A 22,085-nucleotide genomic window follows, 5' to 3' on the forward strand; every position below is an offset into this window, starting at 1 on the left:
CATGTAAACCTCCTTCATTAGATAAGCTCATCACTAAAATCACCTCCTTTGCCAGGGAACTGAAAAGACCACTGGAAAGTGTAGGTTTCAATGACCTAAAATGAAATGCATTGAAAGTCTGGCACAACTGCTAGGTGATGCAACAGAAGTAAAACACTTCAGCCACATTGAATTACTCATTAATTTACTTTATAAATACTTGAATTTTAATTAAATAACAAAAAAAAGAAAAAGAAAAAAATAAGAGTCTGTGAAAGATAATAATTTTTATTCATTGAGATGTGACAGGTAAGAATACTAATGTTTTCTTACCTGGCTGGTCCTCTCCAATGGGGCCATGTCTGCTTACAAAGCATTTTGTACCTTTCTAGGCAAGGCTCATAAGCCTGCCTGAATGCATAACCTGCCCTTCTGACACGGACATTCTCCAGGAGACCGAGGTACCGAATCTGGTGGCACACTAGGGCATCATTGAAAACATGGGCAGCCTTTTTGTCATTGGGTTTGATGCACCTGGAAGGTGAAAGAAGAAAGATCTTGCAAGGATATTTGTTTGACAGTACTCTACATGAAAGCTATTACTGTGAGTTTAAAGCTTAGACTTCTATAAACTTATCCTATAGGATATTAGGATATTCATTATTTTTAATTTACTTAAGTAACTACGAAAGAGGCATGAACAGGTAAGCTATTTTTAATTTCTTAAAACTTTGCAAAGAAGGCTGCAACACACTGTCATGATTAAGTAATGTCTATGTATGTATTTGTTCATATACCATAATCAATGCTTATGTCCTTACAAACATACGTCATCCTACAATCACTAAGAAACATACAGCTCGCTTTCTGTTGGCTTTCTGTTTTGCCAGTCTGGGCCATGTTTTGTCCCATTTTTCCAGAATGCAGCTGGTCATTCACATCTTTAAAATTACAGGGAAGAAGAGATGGCCTTCTGTCTAGGGCAGACATTGCAATGAGGTGTTTTTGTCTCAAAAGAGCTGCAGTATGAGCAGTGGTATAATCATATCCCAGGGAGCAGCAACCACACAGTGCTCCAAAACTGCTCCCCTCCTGGGAAGCTGTGGGAAGCAGTTGCACTTTCTGAACAATGCTTTTTTACTTTTTTTTTTTTAATCCAGACACGTCAAAAATGTGAGATGTCTCAATAATGTCAATTCAGACAGACAGTGAGACTAAAAAAAAAAAAAAGTATCACCAGCATATTATACACAGCAGACTACATATGATAGGAGATAGTAACAATTTTCAGCCAATATCCAGCAAACTGAATTTACACCAATTATTAAGAAGATATTTATTATCCCTTGTGCGTCTTCATAAGCATCCTTTCCGATTTCACAATGATCATATTTCATTTAATCCAAACACTGATTCACCAAAGCTTTTCCACAGAGTAATTTACCTAATGTAGTTTGGATTTTTTGTCTGAAGATTTTTCATCAGGGTAGCAACAGAAGCCTTGAATTGTGAACCTGCTGTTGGAGGTCTCTTTAGATTGATCTTGGCAGGGTTTCCTTCTGGGAACAAGGCTTTAATAAGAGAGTGACTGGCCTTCCACATGGCCTGGGAGAGGTCACGGTACAGAAGATCATTGTTTTTGTCAACAAATCCTTCTACCTGGTACATAACCTAAACAACAAAGAAGAGTCTCATCAGAGCATATTTTGGACTATAATATTGGCTGGTTCTACGTTTTACCAAAAAAAGGATTTCTTCTTCTTTCCCACTATTAAAGAAAAAAAAATGTTTCAGTTTGCATTTTATATCTGATAGATTTTTTGTTATGAAAGAATATCAATATCCTTCCTGCGAAAAATACAATTTCTCATACTGCTAACAGCTTCTTCTGTTGATCAATGCCAGTATCTGAAAGACAAATTTTTTTTTTCCCTCTGATAACTTTAACACATCACCCTCTTGCCTATACTGTGAAACAATTTTTTCTTTGGTTAACAAAGTATTTTCTCCGTTTTTAACTCACAACAGCAAAAATACCATTTCCCTTCAAAATACTAATGCTTACATTATTGATCTAACTAAGCAAGACATTAAGTATCACCTGTGAAACTTCTGAGCTCCAAGCAACAAGTCGTCATCTACGCAGTCCTCAGGAGACTGGTATTTAAAGGGACTCTTGCTAGGAACACAGTCCAATGACAATAAACATGAATGCAGAGGTCTGACAGGCAGCTGGAGACACAAGAAACTTCCAGAGAAATTTGAGATCTCCAAGAATGCTACTGCTTTTTCTTTTTAATTTTTGAATGGAGGGAATTTAGTTTGATTAATTTTGACAAATCATCTGGCTGATAATACAGAGTCTTCAGCTTCATGATTTCACAAATATTTCTGTGTAAATATGTATTACATGGACAGAATATTGAATCAAACTGAGATAGCTGTTTTTGTTACGCTACAGCAAGTGATATTTCTATTTAGAATATACAATTCTGTCTCTGACAGGTATGGGAAATGTCGCCACTGAAAAAAATATTCATATGAACTTACTCATATTTCATAATAGAAGTCAAACTTCTGTTCTCCAGTCACTAGATCAAAATGTTTTCAAGTAAGGATAGAAAAACAATTCCAAAATAGTAAGAATTCACTGACTGCTCTGCTGAGTCAGTGAATGCCAGGAACAACTGAAGACCCTCACTGGCTCTAAAAGCCTGTTTGCAAACTTTTTCAGAGCACTTAGATATTTCAATTCATCTTGAATTCTGACTACCAAAGAAGGATCTAAACATTAGTCTCTGATGGTTTATATCTAATTACAAAGTCTCAGCAGCAAATGTATAACATAATGCTACTATATGGCTACCTCAAGGCGTAATTGGAACGTTTGACACTTCCAGCACCATCACTTTCATATGCAAATATAATTGAATGAGAAAACTGTCAAGCTATATGAAAATTTACAATACTGTAAAAGGATCCAAAACTAGGGATGAATTACACAGTCCTAGGAAAATATAAACTCCACTTTCTCATTTCAATAACTAAGGACTTTAACTACTTTAGTGACAAAGAACATGTTTTTCAAAATATCTTGCCTTCAAGTGTGTGTGATTTTTTTTTTTTTGTCATTCTAAACAGCATGTTTGTTTTTAGAGACCTAGCACTACAAATATTTTACCATCAAAGCACATAGTACATGATTCTGCTGTGCTGAAAAGAATACTGCTCTTCACTTCAATGAGTGCAGCATGAGCTCTCAAAGATTTCCAGTCAGAATTATATATTTCAGATTTAAGACTGAAAAGATCAGGGCTCCTCTGCATTTTCTGACCAATTATTGACTCAGACAATTCTACTCTACTACTGCAACATTATTTAATGGACGATGCACCTCAGCACTGTACCAAACCTTGACTTCACCCGTGGAACAGAATGCAGCGAGACACATGAACTCGTTGCTCTGCTAAGTACCTTGCCAGCATAATGCTGAATCCGGAAGCAGCTGTGCGGCAAGGAGGTGTCATTGAGGAAACGCGAGCATTTGCTCATCCTGCTCTCAAAATGCTGATGAGTGGCACAGACTTGGTTCAGTTTTTCTAGAAAGGTTTCATCAGTAACAGTTCCCGGTCTCAGGCACTCTTCATCAAGCATGGCCAGAATTCCAGTCTGGTTCTGAAGTTTAAAAACAAGACATCTGCAGTTTTAACATTTGTTTTCAGCACATGTACATCAACACATACAACTGAGAGCTCTCTCCTGTTTAACTGACTTCCGCTATCTAGAAACATGTTTTTCAAACCATTGCAAAGTTTAGCCAGTTCTCTTTTCCTATTTTCAGCATATTTCCAGCACTTGTGTTTTATGAAAGATTGCTTCTAAGATGTGAATTCTATGACTTTTTCCTTTTGCTATTTCATGTCATTTAGTCAGACTGTAAAAATTCCAATTCCAGAAGAAAGTAGTTAGATTATGGGTAAAGCTAGAATACATTTTATATTAATGGTTAAAAACCGTTCTGCTTTAGCTGATAAAGAATTTTATCCTTCTTGTCATATTAAGTCCGTATTAGTCCATAATCCTTATTAGGTGCAAGTACTTGCTGTATCTGAAGCATTCAGTGAACAAGCCATTGAGTTCTCTGGTTCCATAAAAAAAGAAATCCTATTTGCAATACACCATATGATATCTTCTAATGAAAATAGCACAAAACATGAACATTTCTTTTTTCTTTTTTTTTCCTCTATAGGTGCTGTTGACCGTTTGTAAAACAGAATAACAGCATATAGCTACACCCAAAAACCCTTATTTTTTCAGTTAGAAAAAGCTCCTAACACACAAAATAGGACAGTTAATATAGAGCGGCTTGTTTTATAAAAGCAAAGTGCTATTGCTGCACTGAGGGTGAGCGCAGATTTTATAGCTAAATTCAATACATGCATTAAAAGCTAATCATGAAGATACATGAATATAACTTACATTTTCTATTAGGTCACAAATGATAGCATTGTTGAAATACTCAATGTGAGTCCATTCAATCCCCTACAAGAAAAAAAAGAAATCATTAACAGAAAAACAGTTGAAGGCACTTTTTCTCTAGGCAATTTAAACTACATTCCAGTTAACTAAGATGCTATTTTAGAACTTATTTCTATATGCTTACCAATATTTTATTTATTAAGGAAAAAAATGCAATCATCTCTTACTAACATTATCGGCGCAACATGAATGCCCTTGAGCAGCTGCCAATTCTGCTTCCCATTCCATTCCCCAATCGGTGTCAACTTCCCATGCACTTGGCTGGAAAAGAGCCAAAGCTTGATCCTGCAAGGCCTTGGGTCAGTCAGGCCTTGTGTACACTCTCAGTGTTTATAAGTAAATAAAGTCCATTTCGGTACAAGCATCTGAGATCAAAATTTCTATGCTCTTGGGTTTTTTTGAACAGGAGGAAGAAAAGGCTAAATTTAGATGAGACCATCTGAAAAATGCAGAGTCTGGCTAGTGTTCAGATATTCCTAATATCTTAATTTTTTCCAAATATCAGCAAGAAAATTGTTAAGATGAAATGCCAATGCAACTAGAGATAATAGAGGTAGGATAAAGAACTGGAAAAGAAAAAAAAAGTTAATTTCATTCTTAATTCGCAATCTAAAGTAACATCTTATAATTCAGTTCTTCAGATTGTCTGAGATACATAATTCCATACACAAATTGCGGTAGTTATATTTCAAGAGTTTCACTAATGAATGCAATAAGAAAAAAGACATGCCAAAGCTTTATCCATCAGATTACAAGGCAGGAGCTTTATTCAACTTTCAAAAATGTTTACACAGCAAAATGGTTCCATCCAACCTGAGCGGAGAAAATGTGTGCCGGTATCTACATTGGTGAACCGATATTTTGTCCAAGCTCGGTATATCATGGGAGTACTATTAAAATTTATTAGCACTTGAGCTTGAAGTTCACTCACAGAACAACATCAAACACCAGAGTTTGGGCTCCAAAACATATCTTAAAATTTATCCTTAAAACTCATACAGCTCACTGGGACCTGACGGGAAGAAAAAAAACAAAACTCTGTTTTGAGTTACTTTCATTTTTCGTGATGCCATTTCATCCACCTACTTCCTTTTTGAAAGGAGATGAGTTGCAGAGATTTTTGGAGTGGGTCCCAGATACTACTGTGTCACCCAAAACACACCCTGTACCACAACAGTGCTAATGCCAGAAAGGAATTCTAGTCTTCTAATAAATTCATTAGCCCCTGCTAACGATGATGAATTATCATTCATCATTGCCAACACTACATCTAAATGAAAGTTTGGTCTGTTTTATGCCCACAGAGATCGTAACATGAAACAAAACCAAATATAACTTCCTTTGCTTAATTTAACTATTATGCAGAGCTACAAGCACATGTTCCATGGCAGGCCCACTTTCAAACGTGACTTTGTTCCCTGAAAAGAAGTGCAAGCATGCATAATTCTGACAGTGGGAAGGAGCAGATAATGAAAGATTGATTTAAGTATTACCTCTCGGATGTATTCCTCCTGCTCTTCTTTGAGGGTAAGTTCAATGAAGATCTGCTGCAACTTCTCATTACAGTAGTTGATAATGAATTGCTCAAAGCTGTTGTCCTGTCAGATAAAAGATGTTTGTATTTGGCTGTTGTGCAGACACACTGGGATTAACCTGGAGTAAGCTCCTGCAGCAGCTGAAAGCTGACAAGCTGTTCTACTAACTACTCCTTCTAGTCTTGAGATGTGATGGTCTGAGTAATGTTTTATTGAGAAATAGATTAGTTTGGAAATTTCAGACCAAATCCTTCCCTATGCCTTTCTTCATGGAAGAGACCACAAACTGATAGAGTTTTTATTTATGATGCCTCTGTATCAGTTGCTTGGGAAAAATCATACGGATCCTTGTGCTGCCAGGGAATGAAGTTTTGCCTGTACTATCTATCCTCATATGCAAAATATGGTCTCCTGTAAATTCTGATAAATAAAATTATGATAGCAGCACTACCTCTTTTCTGACTAGAATCACACTATCAAATAATGTATCCAATTCCTCTACAGACTGAGGCCCAAGCTGCTATTCTGGTTGCAGCTGAGCCTAGGGGTTAAGAGATTATTGGCTCCAGAGGTCAGCATAGTTTCCTCCCTGCCAAAAAACTGCTCATGTAATTGCCCCCTAAAATGGTGGGAATTAGAAAAACTTTGTCGACCAAAAAACTTTAAATGGGGTAATTCCGTATAAAACTAGGTTAGGGAGCAAGCACATGTGTAGCAAATTGCAGAAGAGCCTCCTGGAGGATTGAGTGGAAACAGGGAAAGCGAGCCGGGCAGTGCCAAGGCTGCTCAGCGACAGCAGCCAGAGGAGCACATTTAACTGCAGCGGCCCCGGCAGGAGCTGCGGCTGCTGCAGGCGCCGCGCCGCGCCGCACAGCCGTCACCGGCAAGGCGCTGCCGCGGCCATGCCTGCAGCAATGCGCCGCGGGATCCGAAACTACGGCCACAGCGAGCTCCTAGACGCCCCAGGGCGAACCCTCACTCGCAAAAGTCAACTAAGTTTTACAGTTAACTTCGACAGGGCAGGATTTCACATTAAAGCTGTTGCTGATCCTCTCATTGCCTTAAGGTTAAACGAGTGCAGTTTAGAGTCCAGGTCCTCAGTTCTGAGGATCTGTTTAAAACGGCATTTTCAAACAAAAAGAGAACAGCAGCTTCACTGTTTTTCTCTGGTGCTTATTAGACTCATTAACAGCGTAAGAATTCAATACATGTATCACAGAAATAACTGCAACCAAGAATAATCTTGAATATCCACTACTGGTGTTTTCCTTTGGCCTTTGGTGCTTGATTTTATTTTTTTTACTTTTTCTTTTTTATTACTAGTCATCAAGACAACATTTTGATTATTTAGCTATCTTGAAAATTTGCATCATAAACTGCTATGCCTTTTTACACTATTAAATAAACCTGCTATACAATACCTGTGAAGTTCAAGTTATGATGATGGAATTTTTATGACTAAGGGCAACTGTAATCATTGAAATATTTGAACTTAGGATCTGGTTGCTAAGATAAGATTAGGAACACACAAGCGGATTAGAAAATATTGAGATAGCACAAATTATTTTGATCATTTTGGCTTAAGTAAAATAAAATCATAGTTGATCACCAAACTTTTATGCAGCCACATCAAATTCTGCCCCTCACACCAACCACAATTATCAATCAGAGATTACAACACTTGCATAGCTCTAGACAAGAAAGTTAAAATTTAGCATGCATCAAAATCAGCACTGCAAACAAGTCATACTTACTGCACTCTGTTGTGAAAAGAAATTACATAAACTGTCGTCAGTACTTACACAATTTCCACAGTAACACAGAATACAAAATGACTATTAGCATTTACTCAGTGTATCAAGCAGATGAGTCTTTTTAGCAGATTGATTTGTATGTCACTCTGAAAATGTAAAGTGCTACATAAAGGTTATATATCACACTTTTATAAATGGGTGTATTTTTAGGTTCTATCCAAAAATTACCAAATAAACCAAGGAATTGATGTTCATCTGAGTGCAACACAGAGCAGCACACTTACATTGTCACATCTCTAAATTAGCATGTATCATCTGTCTCAAAAAGTCACAGATACAGCCTTTGGTCAAGACATCTCAGTGAAGGGAAGCGGGGGAGGAAGAGGACATGCAAAGAACAACAACTAAAAGTTTATTTGATACATACAAAAAAGTAAATATATCTAGAGGGATAGCCTTGAAGTGAAAAGGCCCAAACTGACAAATCACCTTGATAATGAGGAACAGTAAAATACAGTCTGTATCCTCCTGCCAGAAACACGCCACCCACTGCAGTTAAGATTGTTTCTCCAAAAGACTATGTTCTTCCACTTAAAAGGACAATAGGATTTTTATTTTATATATTATATACAGTCTTCATCTTCAAAGGGAATGACACTGAAAGGCAATTCCAGCTAAACCATCTAACTAAAAGGTCCATTAACAATATAACAATATAGTAAAATAATTGTTAGATGCTTTCCTGATTTTAAGTATCTTATGTCTATGATATTTATGGTTTGCCAAAGAAAAGCAAACTGAAGTCCACACAGCTCCTCACAAATCACTTTAGCCTAAGAAATTCTATGTGAAGTTGCCAATTTATTGAAAATTGCTATGCTCAGTAGTAATGTTACTATTTGTGTGCAAGACAGAGCATAAAAAGCTGATACTTAATTATAGCAAAACAAAATCAAGAAAAACATTCGTAACTCTGAACAGAGCAGAAAACATCCTCTAAGTTAAGTACACTTTGGAAGGAAACATTTTGTGCCACAGGTTTTGGGAAACACTATATGAAAAGCTGAATAAAATGTTTATCTCTAGGCAAATTTGAAGAAGAAACTCACAGAAGTTCTCTTGCCTATCTTATTGTATATAGCTGTTAATTATGCTACACAAAGCTTAGACTAATACACACAAATTGTAAAGCTTTCTCCCTCGATATTTTAATGACAGCTCCTTGACGTTAGTATGTTAGAACTAGCAAGGGCTATAAAGGACTTCTGACATTGGTCTTCAGAAGACAACGGAGAGTGATTAACGTCGGTGACAGCACATCACTGAACTGAACCAGGAGAAATGGGCTGAGAGGACCCAGAAGAGACTGTATTTGCTCCGTAGCCTAAATATTCTGATTAGCAATAGAAAAGGCTTTGACAAACGCAGAAGCAGTATGGTCAGACCCAAAATTTCCTAGGAAGAGTTAGCAAATTAAAATATTGTTAGGAAATTTCAGGGGGAAAAAAAGGAATATTTAAGGCCAGCATTTCTCCACTGCTGAGGAGCACAGGTTTCTTTTCCAGGCTGCAGTCTGCTATTTTAGTGTTGAAAGCATCACTTCAATCACTGCAATTATTAGCAACATTTCCAAACTATTCCTTTGAAGCTACTGTGGAATACACAATGTCATCTTTGGGGAGAGGAATCCCCTCACACACTCAAATCTCTCAAATTTAATTAAAAGTGGCAGGAAATAGCATATTGCCTCAGATTGTTTCAGCTATATCTATAAATTTGACATGACTTTAAACCTATCAGCCCCTCAGTTTATCCTCTCAAGCTTTATCAGGTGCAACCATGAATTTAGACAACAACTAGAAAGATTCACTGATGAAAATCAAAGCCCATTTCAATATATTTTTCACTTTACAAATAATGGTATCTTGATCATACAGTTTTGTTATTTATTAACCTTCAGACTACCATGTATCAGGCTGCCATTTCATGACAGGCAGGTTTCTGAACTCCAGAATATTCTGCTCCACGCAAAAACATATTGCTAGTATAAACTAGCAGATCATCATACTACTCACTGAGGATGTTAGACTTGATCGTGAAAAGACAGAACTTCAGAGTTTGAACCACTTCTGTTACTCAAATTACATATGGGTGCTTGGAAGTCTAAGGAAAATATTTTTGTCCCTTAATATTTTACCTAAATTCTCTGAAATATTTCAATCATGCATAACATGGAATTACCAAGAAAAAAAAATAAATGGATGTTTCTGACACTACGCATTGTTACTTCAGCAAAATAAAAAAATACAAAATAAAAATACTTTTATTAAGAGTGAAAAAAATTGGACCGCCTCATACTGGCCTCAGGCAAAAATGTCAATATGCTTTTGCTGAGAATCATATCTTGCATTACATTTAAAGACATAAAATATCTAAAAAGGGGTGCACCTTCCTAGGAGAGGCAGTCACCTTCTCATTCTCCCTGCCTATAAACAAGGCATGTTCATTTTGGAATACCCAGTTCCTAGCTAAGATACCTAGTTTTTACAGAGAGTCAGTCCCTCTAAAAAGGAAGTTTTTCAGTCTTAATATTGCCATTCTTTTATCACCCAATCTACAAACAAATGCCAAGACATCAAAAGGATGGAATTTTCCTTTTCAGGGCAAAAAAAGAGAAAATGCTAACAGTGCAGCAGAGTTCTGCAATACCCCTCGCACTAATGCTTACTAGGATACCAGCATTTCACTGTGGTCCTGTTCTTCTGTTTACTTATATGAACATTTTAGTAAACAAACTTACTTGAAAAATATCTCATGGGAACCAGATTTTAAGCTCTATTTTATATATATACATACATATACATATACATACATATATATATATATATATATCTGTAGGCAAAGAACCTGAGAAGCATATCATTTAATTATAAATGTTCTGCATACATGTATTCAAACTATGTATATTTTAGTGTAACTAATGGAGGGCAGTAACAAAGACTGATGCCTAGACCTCAGGGATTATCTATTTTCCATATCTAGCATAGCAGGACTGACTTCAGTCCTTATTGATGTTATTGGCAAAACTCCCCTTGGTAGAGAACCAAGCACTTCTTGTTCTCATCTGTGGTCTCTGGACACACACAGGTCTAAATCAAATTTGGAATTAAAAAGGCAAGAACCTGTGCTGAATCCAGGAGACACAATGCATGATCCACAGGGACATCCAGATACAATCAATTTAACAAACTCGACCTGATAAATTAGTCCTGGAACAACAGAAATTACAAATAGGTAAAAACCTACTACACAATCCTGTCCATTCCTCTACTAAGAAATTGTTCCTCTAGGGCAAAATGTAATTTTCACAAGCTCAGGCAGAGCATTCATGTGTATTTGCTCCAGCATTTCAAAAATTACTCTTGTTGAAAAGCATATAGCAAATAGGATTTACTTCATAAATCTGTTCCCCTCCCCCCAAAAAATACGCATCTCAAAATACTCTAATTATAATGTGATTAATTAAATGGTGATTAACTTCCTAGGATGAAATTCTGAGTATTCCAGCACTTAAGAAAATGATTGTTTTAACTGTATCTTAAAATCTCCATGGCACCTAGTAATCCAAGTAAGGGCCAATCTCTGTAAAGCTCTGCACTTTCACAATACCTGCCAGCAAATGTACTTGACCAGTTACAGATTAAAGATTCAGTTCTCCTCCTTCACATAAGACTGGGCTTTTCCCTGTGCAATCAGATTGTCTATTTTGGCACTGTAGCATTCCAATATTCAATACATTCTGACAGACCTCAGAAAAAATGTTGTACAATTTAAAAAAGGAAATCTGGAGCAAGGTATAATGTCTAAAAGAGAGAGTTAGAAATTATGCTCTAGAGATTAAGGCAACTGCTAAAACAGCAGATGTTTGTGGGTCAGTTAGAGATGAAGCTAAGGCATGAAGGAAGGGTCCCCAGAGCCTAAACCTTAAGATAACAGAAGATAAGCCAAATTTCTTCATATGTTTTTTTCCTCTAGTAACTCTTTCTAGTTATTTGACCCTTCTCCAGTAAAATTGTCCTCAGGGAAAAAGAAGTCTCTAGGTCAGCACCATCTCTCAGACCTCAGCGTGCTCCACCACATCACTAAAAGGGTTATTTCCCTCATTTAATAAATATGATACAAAAAGACAAAGTAGCTATGCAGCAATGGGACCCAGCTGTCCTGTAAGCTTATGGTAAAACTGTAAGCATCTCCCCAATTTTGTCATGCCTTAAAAAAAAATCTCAGAAAGGTATTTTCTAATGTTTATCCCCTCCTTGTTTGGTTACCTCCCTTTAAAGAGAGATAATAACTACAGTTGTGAACATGTTAATATAGTGACTCTGCGCTCTTCATATTTCTAATGCAATTCTCTCAATAAAGACATCACCACTTCATCAAAGTCACAGTGACATTTTACATATAGCTGTATAAACAATACTACTGTTTTTCTTTTGATCATCACAAGAGACTTCTACATATGCAAAGCAATATAATTGTGCTCTTAGACCATAAATAGAAACATTGAAGTGCACCACAGACTGTGAGAAGAGAACATGGTTTTAATGCTGAGTGAGTTGTTTCGGGTTTTTTGGTGGTGGTATTTTTATGTACTGTAGGTTTCCTGTAGAATGGTGGATGCCTGTGTGTCTTTGCATGTTCTTGTGGACCTAGCTCAAAAGGAGTTGTGTGAATGGACAGATTCCTCCTCTTTCCGTTTTGAACCTTCCAGATTTCAACCATAAGTTTTGTCTTGTAGTCTGCATGCCTACACCTCTGATCTTCAGCCCTATTAAACGTGCAAGCAAGGTTTATCCGAGAACCGAAGGCTACGTTCTCAAATCCTCTCAGATTGAGCCCCAACAGACCTCTGAGGGCCAAACAGGAACAGTCATGCTCATCCTTGGCTCTTGCAGCTGCACCTCCAGTGTAACCCCACTTCTGACCCAGCTAATAACTGGGGAAGAGATGGCTGCACCCAGGAGTTCAGTGTAAAGCATTCATACTCTCAAATTGACTTCAAAAGGCCTGGCAAGTCTCAAGAAGAAACCTTGTTTGGCAGCTTTACTTTCATAAAACCTGTATTCCAAATCATTACTCATCTAATGAACCAGCTACAGCATGGCACCTGAAAATTCAGAATAAAACCTTTAAGCCAACTAGCATAAGCAGTTATTTTATCCCTAAGGTGTAGGCAAGGTCAAGTATTGAAACCTGCTCCATAACCTTCATTTTTACATACTCTAGCTCTTGTCTACACCAGAAATGTACAGAACAGCACCAGAATTTGAAAATAAAATATTCAAACCTACTACAGTAAGTCCCTATTGAAATCTGCCAGACCCTCAATCATCTCCTTTGTGCAGCCTTTACTCTTTAATTCATTTTCATAAACCCTAACTCTTCCACAACCCTACACCAACATTTTGCAGACACGTGGAAACCACTTCTGCCCAAAAATACCAAATCAAATATGGAATCAAATGGGGCCAACCCTAAATCTACCCAGCAAGCCTGCAATCTAGTCAACTCTGAATTTGACAGTGCCACTATCCATAATCCCAGCCCCATCCCAAATCACAGCCTAGGCTGCATACTAAGTGCACACACAGCTGTTCAAAAATTCAGATAAACATACTTGTAGCAATTAGTGTCAGACTTCAACTCATTGCTCAAGCTCCAGCAGCATTACACACAACCAACTTGGTCCTGTAGCCTGTATTTTTGCATTAATCCTAGTCTCTGCATTTTTGTCCACAGACCGTTCACACAGAGATACCTCAAATTTAAGTACTCTGCTTTCCAAACATTCAGTTCCAGCATGCTGCTTACCACAAAGGGCTTGGCAGAATTCAAAAATAAACACAGCTTTACAGCACCTACTTGGTGGATTGTTTAATCAAGCTCGCTGCCAAACCTATGGAGGCTGAGGATTATCAATAGATTTGAATTCCATAATCTGAGTTTTTGGACAGCCAAATCCTTAAATCTGTTTTCTGGGATAGCTTTTGGGTTCGTCTGAAAAAGGCCTTTTGTGTTTGATAAAAATGCCAGTCAGCTGAAACCAAGTCCCAAATAGTATGTGCCAATTTTATCAACACTCCAATATCTTTCCACTGTTAAGTTTCAAGAACATTCCAGTTACTTTAAGTAGACTTCTGCTGAAGTAACAGAACGTTGTGGAAATAACAGCAGACAGTAAATAAAATAATCAAAACCAACTGCAAAATAGTCTCATTTGTACAGACTTCAACTTGCGTATAATAAAGCAGGACTACTATTGTCATCACAACAACAAATTTAGGACTTCTGAGAATGGCAAATTCTGCATTTTTTTCCACTCTGCTTTTAGAAGGAAATATAAGATGATTTAAAGAATCAACCTAAGTAGGATTAAGCCCCAAGAAATAGTTTGCCCTGCTCATTATGAAAAACAACAACAACAACAAAATGTCCCCCAAACCCTTAAATCTGTAGCAAACTAGTATTTTTGCAGTAGAATGAGATTATTCTATAATGTACTCTGATAACATTTAAATGAGAACTTCAAGACAGAACAGGTAGCTAGAATATCATTAGCTTATTCTTTCAGTCATCCTCACAGGCAAGTGTAATATTAAAAGCATAGGTAAAAAAAGAAAAAGAATCATCCTTTAGTAAATACTGTTTATTTCAGTGGTATTAATCTTCATGTGTAAATACTTTGGATATATATGGAAAACTTGTGCCAACCCTTCTGTTTTCTGATGTGTTCTGCCTCTATCCCCAATTTGTTTATGTCTAGTTGTGATAATAAATAAAGACAGGAGGGAGAAAATTCTTCTCAGTCCATGAATTTCTTGGGTCATTTCCACTCCTTTATAAAAGTACAGAGGAACATGAGGTCAAAGAACACGCACTAATGATAAAACTATATGCTACCTGAGTAGAGGTATATCTAAAATAGGCCTTTCTACCTTAACCATATTGAATAGCTTATAAATTTAAAATGTACAGCTTTACAGAGAAAGGAGTATTTCAAAGCACTTTTATCAACAAAATTCTTCACACAATCATGTTAGCTCTAACTGTCAATATGGATATAAAAATCAAAATATGACCACACTTAGTAACTAGGTTAAAAAGGGGGCTTCACATTTTTAGTCAGTGGTTTTAACTCATCCATAATTGATGGATATATTTATTAGCTGAAGTTTAGCTAACAGCGATATTTTGAATGCTTAGCAATCATATTTATAGAAGTACCCCATGGCAAAACACTGCAAATTCCACTACTCTTTTTATGCCATAAAATTTAAGACATCATTGAATTTTCCTCAGATTAGTGTATTGCATATGTGTTAACATTTCATTCAATTATTGATTGATCAATTGATCAAATATATTGATTATATATTTGATACAATTTTAACAATATATATTTTCTGTAAAGTGGTTATTTAAATCCTGAACAATAATTGTGTTTCAAAAGCATTCCTTCACGATCTTTAATAACTTGTGAGTTTCAATCACTCGTTATAAGACTCCATATAAACATATTCAGCAAGCATCTTGTTAATTGACCTTACTACATGCAGATTCATTCAAGTGACCACAAGAACAATTACACTGTCTATACAGTATTCATTAAGCAATTATTTTACTAAATTTAAGGGTTATAACATTAAATCCCTTGTTTCAACTGAGCTGCAAGGAAGACTAACTTCCTTTTGCACTGAAAGAATATCTTTATTTCTCATTCAGTTAAGAATAGATCCCCCATAACAACTAAAAGTAAAAAATACAAATTATTTTTTCAAAGATACAGACTTTCTGGTTTATTTATTGTAAAAAAACTTTTTCAAAATTGGTATGTAGTACTGCATTCAGGTAAATCAGCAGTTTCCAATTAAAAATGACCTGTCTGGAATCTCAGGGACGGCTATATGGGTAGTACCAGAAATACAGCTAATTAAAGATTTTATAATGGATTGTTTTTCTACCATTCAGCCTTCGAATTACAGTACTTTCACACAATCCCAATAGTAAATCTCTACCAGTAACACTAGAGACATGAAACAACGATTAAATTTTTTTTCAAGCATCTTAAAATGAAAATACAAGCTGTGTATATATCCAGTATATGATTTGAATCCAATGATTTAATTTTCAGAAAGACTTCCATTTATTTCTGGCACACTGAATCAAGTCGCTTGGCTAGTGCTCCCACTGCAACTCTTCAATAATGTGAGACCTAGTCCCCTGGTTGAATGCATTTATGACTTTGACCCTGTTGGGTTGCAGTGTAAACCTTACTGCACCTTTTCCAATAGACTGAAAGATACTCAGCATTCACAGAACCGAATAATAAACACATTCATTATTTTAAAGTTTTTCAGTTCATCTGAATGGGGAAAGTTATGTTTATATTCAGTATGTAAGGTAAGCGAAAAACAGCCTTTTATTCATTTTTCTCCTGTAAAACCACATCTCCTACATTCAACTGCTTATTTTATAACCTTTTAAAGTGTTGAACTCCTACAAAACAGAAAATTACATGAGAAACAAGCTTTATATGAACTCCGCAACACCATCACACAAACTCAATTGCTCAACTGGCTTGTGTTGGCTAACACAGGTTTCCAGCCTCACTATCACTCTACATTTTTACTCTTAATCAAATGTATAAGAAAGAGCTAATTAAAACAAGAATCCTGCCCAAAGCTGTCGGCAGTAACATCCCACTGCCAAGTTTTCTAAAGGTGTATCAATGAGCTTCTCTAAATAGATCTAGTTTTGAGACTTGCATTCAGCCATCTGCGTACTTATAATAGATTTTCATAAATATTCTCATATGTTTAACACAACAAATACAAGCTAGTAGAATAAACCCTCGAAGCAAATATTAGCTTTGTCTTTCCTCTTTGGAGAGGTATTTTGATTTGAATAAGCTTTAATGTCATGCTTCTGAAATAAAATATCTCACCTTCCAATATATAATCAATATTTTTTAGATTCCACTTTCTATACCATTCAACCATGCTCTGTGGACTTTTGAGAAGGATATAGGGAAATGGGTAAGGATTGCACAATGTCTACTGATGTTTCTCTCCCACTGAGTTTCTAGTTTAAGTACTATTCCAGTATTTCCAACTAAGATCTATAAATCTCTTAAAATAAACTGTCCGAATAAGATTTATGAGAACTCCCTGATGTTAAGTTCTTCAGCACAATTAATAATTCCTCGTTGATTGTTTTTGTTTTAAAATACCATCAGTCTAAAAATACTATCATAAACAAATAGCAGTGAGCCTCAGCTCATTAGCTAGGAATCAGTACAGAATATTTATCAGTGAACTGAGATGAAATGGAATATAATTCTTCGTTTAATTTTAACAGGGAAAATGTTTAATTCTTGTTTTTTGGGTTTGTTTTTTTTAATAATACAAAGTTGGTTCAAAGATTCACAAAATGCCTCAAGGCAGAGGTATCTGACACTGGTAACTGACATTACCAGCATTTCTCTTGGTAACTGACATTACCAGCATTTCTCTTATGCGCAGAATGTATGTCACAAAAATATATATATTTAGTATACCATCATAAATATTTATTTACTTATGTCGTTAAAACATGAGTTTGGCTTTCATAAATTTCTGTTGCAATTGCAAGACTTGCTAAGACATCCATCCCTTTTTGGTTTACTTCTCTAGTGTTTTTTGTCCAGAATTATGCACTTAAATGTACTGTGATTATATGTTCCTGAACATATAACCTCTTAGTGCATGATGTTTTTGATTATAAAGATCTTACCTCAAAAATTTCAAAGCCATAGATGTCCAGCACCCCCATTACCTTCTTTCTCACTTTTGTTTGTGCCTAAAAAAAAAAAARAAAAAAAAAAAAAGTTAATCACCTGTATACTTCATACTAATCTATCTCATAAACAGGCTGTCAAATTGTATAAACTAAAAGATTAAGTACAGTTTCCCAAAACACACTTAGCAAGAGTGTTTTTGCAAGCTTAAAAACAGATCAGAGAGCAACCTGATGAACTGTGATGCAGCAATTCACCTGAATCCCATGTATCGCCGTATAACCAGGAAAATGAAATTGGCAGGTATCATTTTAGTGTCCTGTTTAACTTAATTCATTTCCATTTATTTATTTATTTATTTTTACAGCCATAAAACTATAATACCTTAATGCTTTCATTAATTCTGGTCACCAGCCAAGAAAACAGTCGACTGTACAAATTCTTAGCCAAAGCATCACGGGCATAGTAAGCCTAAACAAAAGAAAGAAGAAACATTATAAATCCTGGTTAATCCCAAACTTGTTGTGTCAGACCAAGATGCTTTGAGCAGACTCAGAGCAGCTCTGGCAGCAGCTCCTCTGACCCAGCAGCCTCCCAGCTGCACCCACAGCACCAGTCTGGTGCCAGGGCTCTCCTGGCCATGCTGTGCCACCTGTTGACAGCAACTTGCTCAGGGCTCCATCTCTCTTCCCACCCTGCCAGGTGCCCTCCAAGACTCCCATTCCTCAGCCCAGTCCAAAGCACAGGGACTCAAGAAAGTGTGACCAGAGAAACTACACTCCTGCTAGTCTTAGCTGATGAGACACAGGAAGAAATCCAGTATGCTCTCCCTGGAATAAGTGGCAATCAAACTGGCTTTGTAGTATTACAGAAAGGTAAATTCAAACTGGCAGTAAAAGTTGTTCAACAGCCCAGGGCACACAAATCACACGAAATTATGATTCTACGAAACTACAGCCATTGCTGTAAAAGAAAACAGTCCGCTACACAATACTTTCAAACATTTTGTGCACAACTGTTGTATGCTTGTATCTCATTCAAAATTTTCCTATTCCTCCTCTTTTCAAGATAATTCACATAAGAAAACAAAATATCCAATACATCTGAACATTTAAAGATTGCTGAGGAAAGACACAGTTATGTCAGTGACATGTTTTAATCAGTTCAGCCTGGTCAGTAGTAGTTTTCATATGTGCAGTTATGGTGTACGCATGTAGAATAAATTCCCATTTAAAACAATTCTTTCCTTTAAAATCAGGACCTCTTTTTACCTGAGCCACATTTAGCGTTGTGGAAACTTTTTCTTGTTTAGCTTCAACAGTCCGGAAGCTGAAAGCTCTTTCCAGTACTGACTGGTCTATACCTGTCAACTCACAGATTTCCTTGAGTTCTAACAAGAAAAGGTAGAGTGTAAATACATAAATATAAATAATCCTTTCATATCACTGTGCCCTGCCCCCAAAACTATTAGCTTTTAAATAGTTCAGTATTTTCCCCCAGTTTTTTTTAATGAAATTTCAGTCCTCCGCACTCTCTCCCCCACCAAATAAAATTGTTTTAAAAACATATAGCACGAGGAAACAGGATCCACTGAGTTATTAGCTTTGAAAGTACTTTCTATTTGTTTTATTTTTTTGAAGAAATTTTTCTTCCATTTCTCATAGACTATTTTTCCTGAAGAAAAAATTCCAAATGAAAATAAAAGAATTCTTAGAACATATCAATTACAAAAACATCCCATCTAATGACCAAATGAATCTAAAATAACAGACAGTAATATTCCACTACAAAAGAACTGAAAAACCTCCACTGTAGAATAATCAAACAGTTACAGAAATGCAAAGTAAAGCTTAACACTTCAGTAGGAAGTTTTGTTACAGTGAAAGAAAACGAAAATAATCATTTTTGGAATTCCAAATACAGAGTGATTGAAGTTGAACAGAACTCAACACATATTTACCTGCAGCTGAGTTCTGGAAACAATTTAACTTACCTATAAGGATATCTTACATACGCAGAAACTACAAAATTCATAATGATTTCAGACAAATTGGTGTTTTTTTCCCCTCCATCACCAGTCTCATCTTACCGTTTTTATCTTTGATTTTACTTTCATCTAAGCCATTCACTCGAGATTCAGGTTTAAATTCAATATTTCCCAACTTTAGAACTGCTGCCACCACTTCAAAAATAGACTGTGTTTCATGATCCATAAAACCAACAATCTGCATGGCATTCTGGAAAGGGGTAAAATTATGACATATAAGAATCTAAATCTAAACAGATCATACTTGCAAAATTCACCATCTATCTGTATTAGCGTAAATCAGAAACATTTTGTAAACAATTAAAAAGAACACAAAATAATTATGAGGCTGGGATAAGTAAAATTTAGAATATAAAACAGATATGTATATTTTATATATATATATACACATCAGATATAATTTTATCTGGTTATCAAGCTAGCACATCAGGCCAGTTCACTTATATGATTCACACTAGACCACTGAGAACAATTTGTTAAAAAGTCAAGTAGTACTTTTTTTAGTCACTTAATTTAATTTATAACAGAAGCAAAATTCCCAAAGTCAAGTGAACAGATACTGCTGTCATCTTAGTCCAATAACTACTGGAGTCTAAATTTATATACGCTAGATACATGAACTGGTTGTTTTGCTGTTCTTTGAGTGCAATCAAGCAAAAACAAGATGGTAAATCATTGAGAACCATCTGAGCCCTGTTTTTCTTTTCTTTGGTCAGCATCACCTGGGTCATTAAGCCCAGTCCACTGCCATCACAAGCAACCATACAATATAACTCTTTCCATGATCTGATCAAGGGATCTGGCTTTTTTTGTGCCTATGCATGTGTCTTTTTTGCCCTCATTGTTTCTACTAGAATAGTCCAGGAGCTTGGTTCTAATATTCAATTTAAACAAGCTTAAAACTAGTTTATAACTATTTATCCTCACACTTTATCTTAAACAGTTCTTTTCATTCATTTGGTATAAAGAACAGAAGAACGTACTATCTCAACCCTCACTTTATTTGGGCAAACCAGCTAAGCTCTTTATGTTGCCTACTTGTAGCTAACCTTTCTTGCGTAAACACCTGCCAGAGAACTGAGTGCTACTCAGTAAAGATGGTCCTCTCAGCCCTGCACGGACACAATTGATCAAACTCAGGGCCTAAGCATTTTCGATTACTACTGAGCACTTTTTTTGCTTTGGGACCCCATCCAGGTCATTTCTTACCCTCACTGTTCTGAAGTTTGCAGCATCATCCACTCCGTTTACTCTGGCGGAGTCAAGCCCAAGGTAGTTGTATCGACTGAAGTCCCGCTCCAGTTTAAGTTTGCCTAAAAAATGAAATAAAATGCTGTGAGCAGTTCTTTTATTCCCAGAGCATGGAACATTGCATTACTGAATGCCAAGAACTGTTCTTTTTGATAGGATTAGGTTTTCTTTAAGGATCTTCCTATTACAAGCCTTTCAAATAAGAATAGGCTTTCTTCTGTGTGTATAATACATCAGAAAGGCAATTCTGACCCAGACTTCTGGATAGTACCAAATCGTATGTTTACTTTTTGCATTGCAATTGCTGCTATCAGCAATAAGAATAATTTTAAAATACTGCATTTCCAACAAAAAGATGTGTGGAATTGTAAAAGAAAGAAAGGAAGAATCATATCGGGAAATGGCCTAAGTGCAACACTTACAGAGGAAGTCTTCTGATGCACCAGAGAGTATCTGATAGAAAATATGAAAGTTTCTTTCACCTCTTGGCTGCTTAACAACACGGGACTTCTCTAACAGATCTAAACAAAACAAAAACGAAACAAAATCACAAAAGTTCAGGGAAAAACTGCTTGATCAAAAAAACTTAGCATGAATCTCATCTTTTTGTACTTCATTATCCTCATCAGCAAATTATAGAATAGTAAGTCTTACACACAAGTAATATCACAATTTATCAAATCAGTAAATATTTTCCAAATAAGTTATTTGAGCAAGCCCACTACACTTCTAAATGCTGCAATCTACCAGCGACAAACAAAAATCAGGTCATGGGAGGAAACGTGCTCAAAAGACATCCCAATCACTAAATAAGACAAACCACAAAATTAAGATTCGGTAAGAACTGTTTTATGAGAAAAGTTTTCAAAAGAGCTGTAATGGTAAAAGGCTGTGAACACTAAAGATGACTAAATGAAAGGAAAAAGCCAAATAAAAGAAGAATTTAAATGCAATAATCACATAGTGCTTTGAGATACTCAAGTGCATCAGACAGTGAAATAGTTCCCTAAGGGACTGACAGAAGCTTCATCCTAAGACATTTAAAACAAAAATGGAAAGAAAGCACATTGAAAGGTATCACTGCACTGAGTGGTCTGACAAGAAATTTGTTTAGTCCACCACCACTAGTGGTGGCACATTTCTAA

The 22,085-nt window shown here is 36.1% G+C and overlaps 1 protein-coding gene across 6 annotated transcripts in view; it reads right to left on the minus strand.

The window, feature by feature from the left end:
* The window catches only part of MYO1B (myosin IB), a 134,084-nt gene that overhangs the window by 25,681 nt on the left and 86,318 nt on the right, over nt 1–22,085 (minus strand). For all 6 annotated transcript variants that reach the window (XM_085321237.1, XM_085321244.1, XM_085321273.1 and 3 more), the window contains exons 8-18: nt 21,363–21,461; nt 20,899–21,002; nt 19,732–19,879; nt 18,914–19,032; nt 18,027–18,113; nt 17,639–17,704; nt 6,012–6,116; nt 4,459–4,521; nt 3,454–3,654; nt 1,424–1,650; nt 313–513 (exon numbers count right to left, since the gene is read on the minus strand). In XM_085321237.1, the coding sequence (XP_085177363.1) occupies nt 313–513; nt 1,424–1,650; nt 3,454–3,654; nt 4,459–4,521; nt 6,012–6,116; nt 17,639–17,704; nt 18,027–18,113; nt 18,914–19,032; nt 19,732–19,879; nt 20,899–21,002; nt 21,363–21,461 (1,420 nt within the window). The remainder of the gene's footprint in view (nt 1–312; nt 514–1,423; nt 1,651–3,453; nt 3,655–4,458; nt 4,522–6,011; nt 6,117–17,638; nt 17,705–18,026; nt 18,114–18,913; nt 19,033–19,731; nt 19,880–20,898; nt 21,003–21,362; nt 21,462–22,085) is intronic.

Source organism: Rhea americana, unplaced genomic scaffold (assembly GCF_003343005.1).
Source record: "Rhea americana isolate MKP2758 unplaced genomic scaffold, rheAme1 scaffold_12, whole genome shotgun sequence".
Taxonomy (NCBI): domain Eukaryota; kingdom Metazoa; phylum Chordata; class Aves; order Rheiformes; family Rheidae; genus Rhea; species Rhea americana.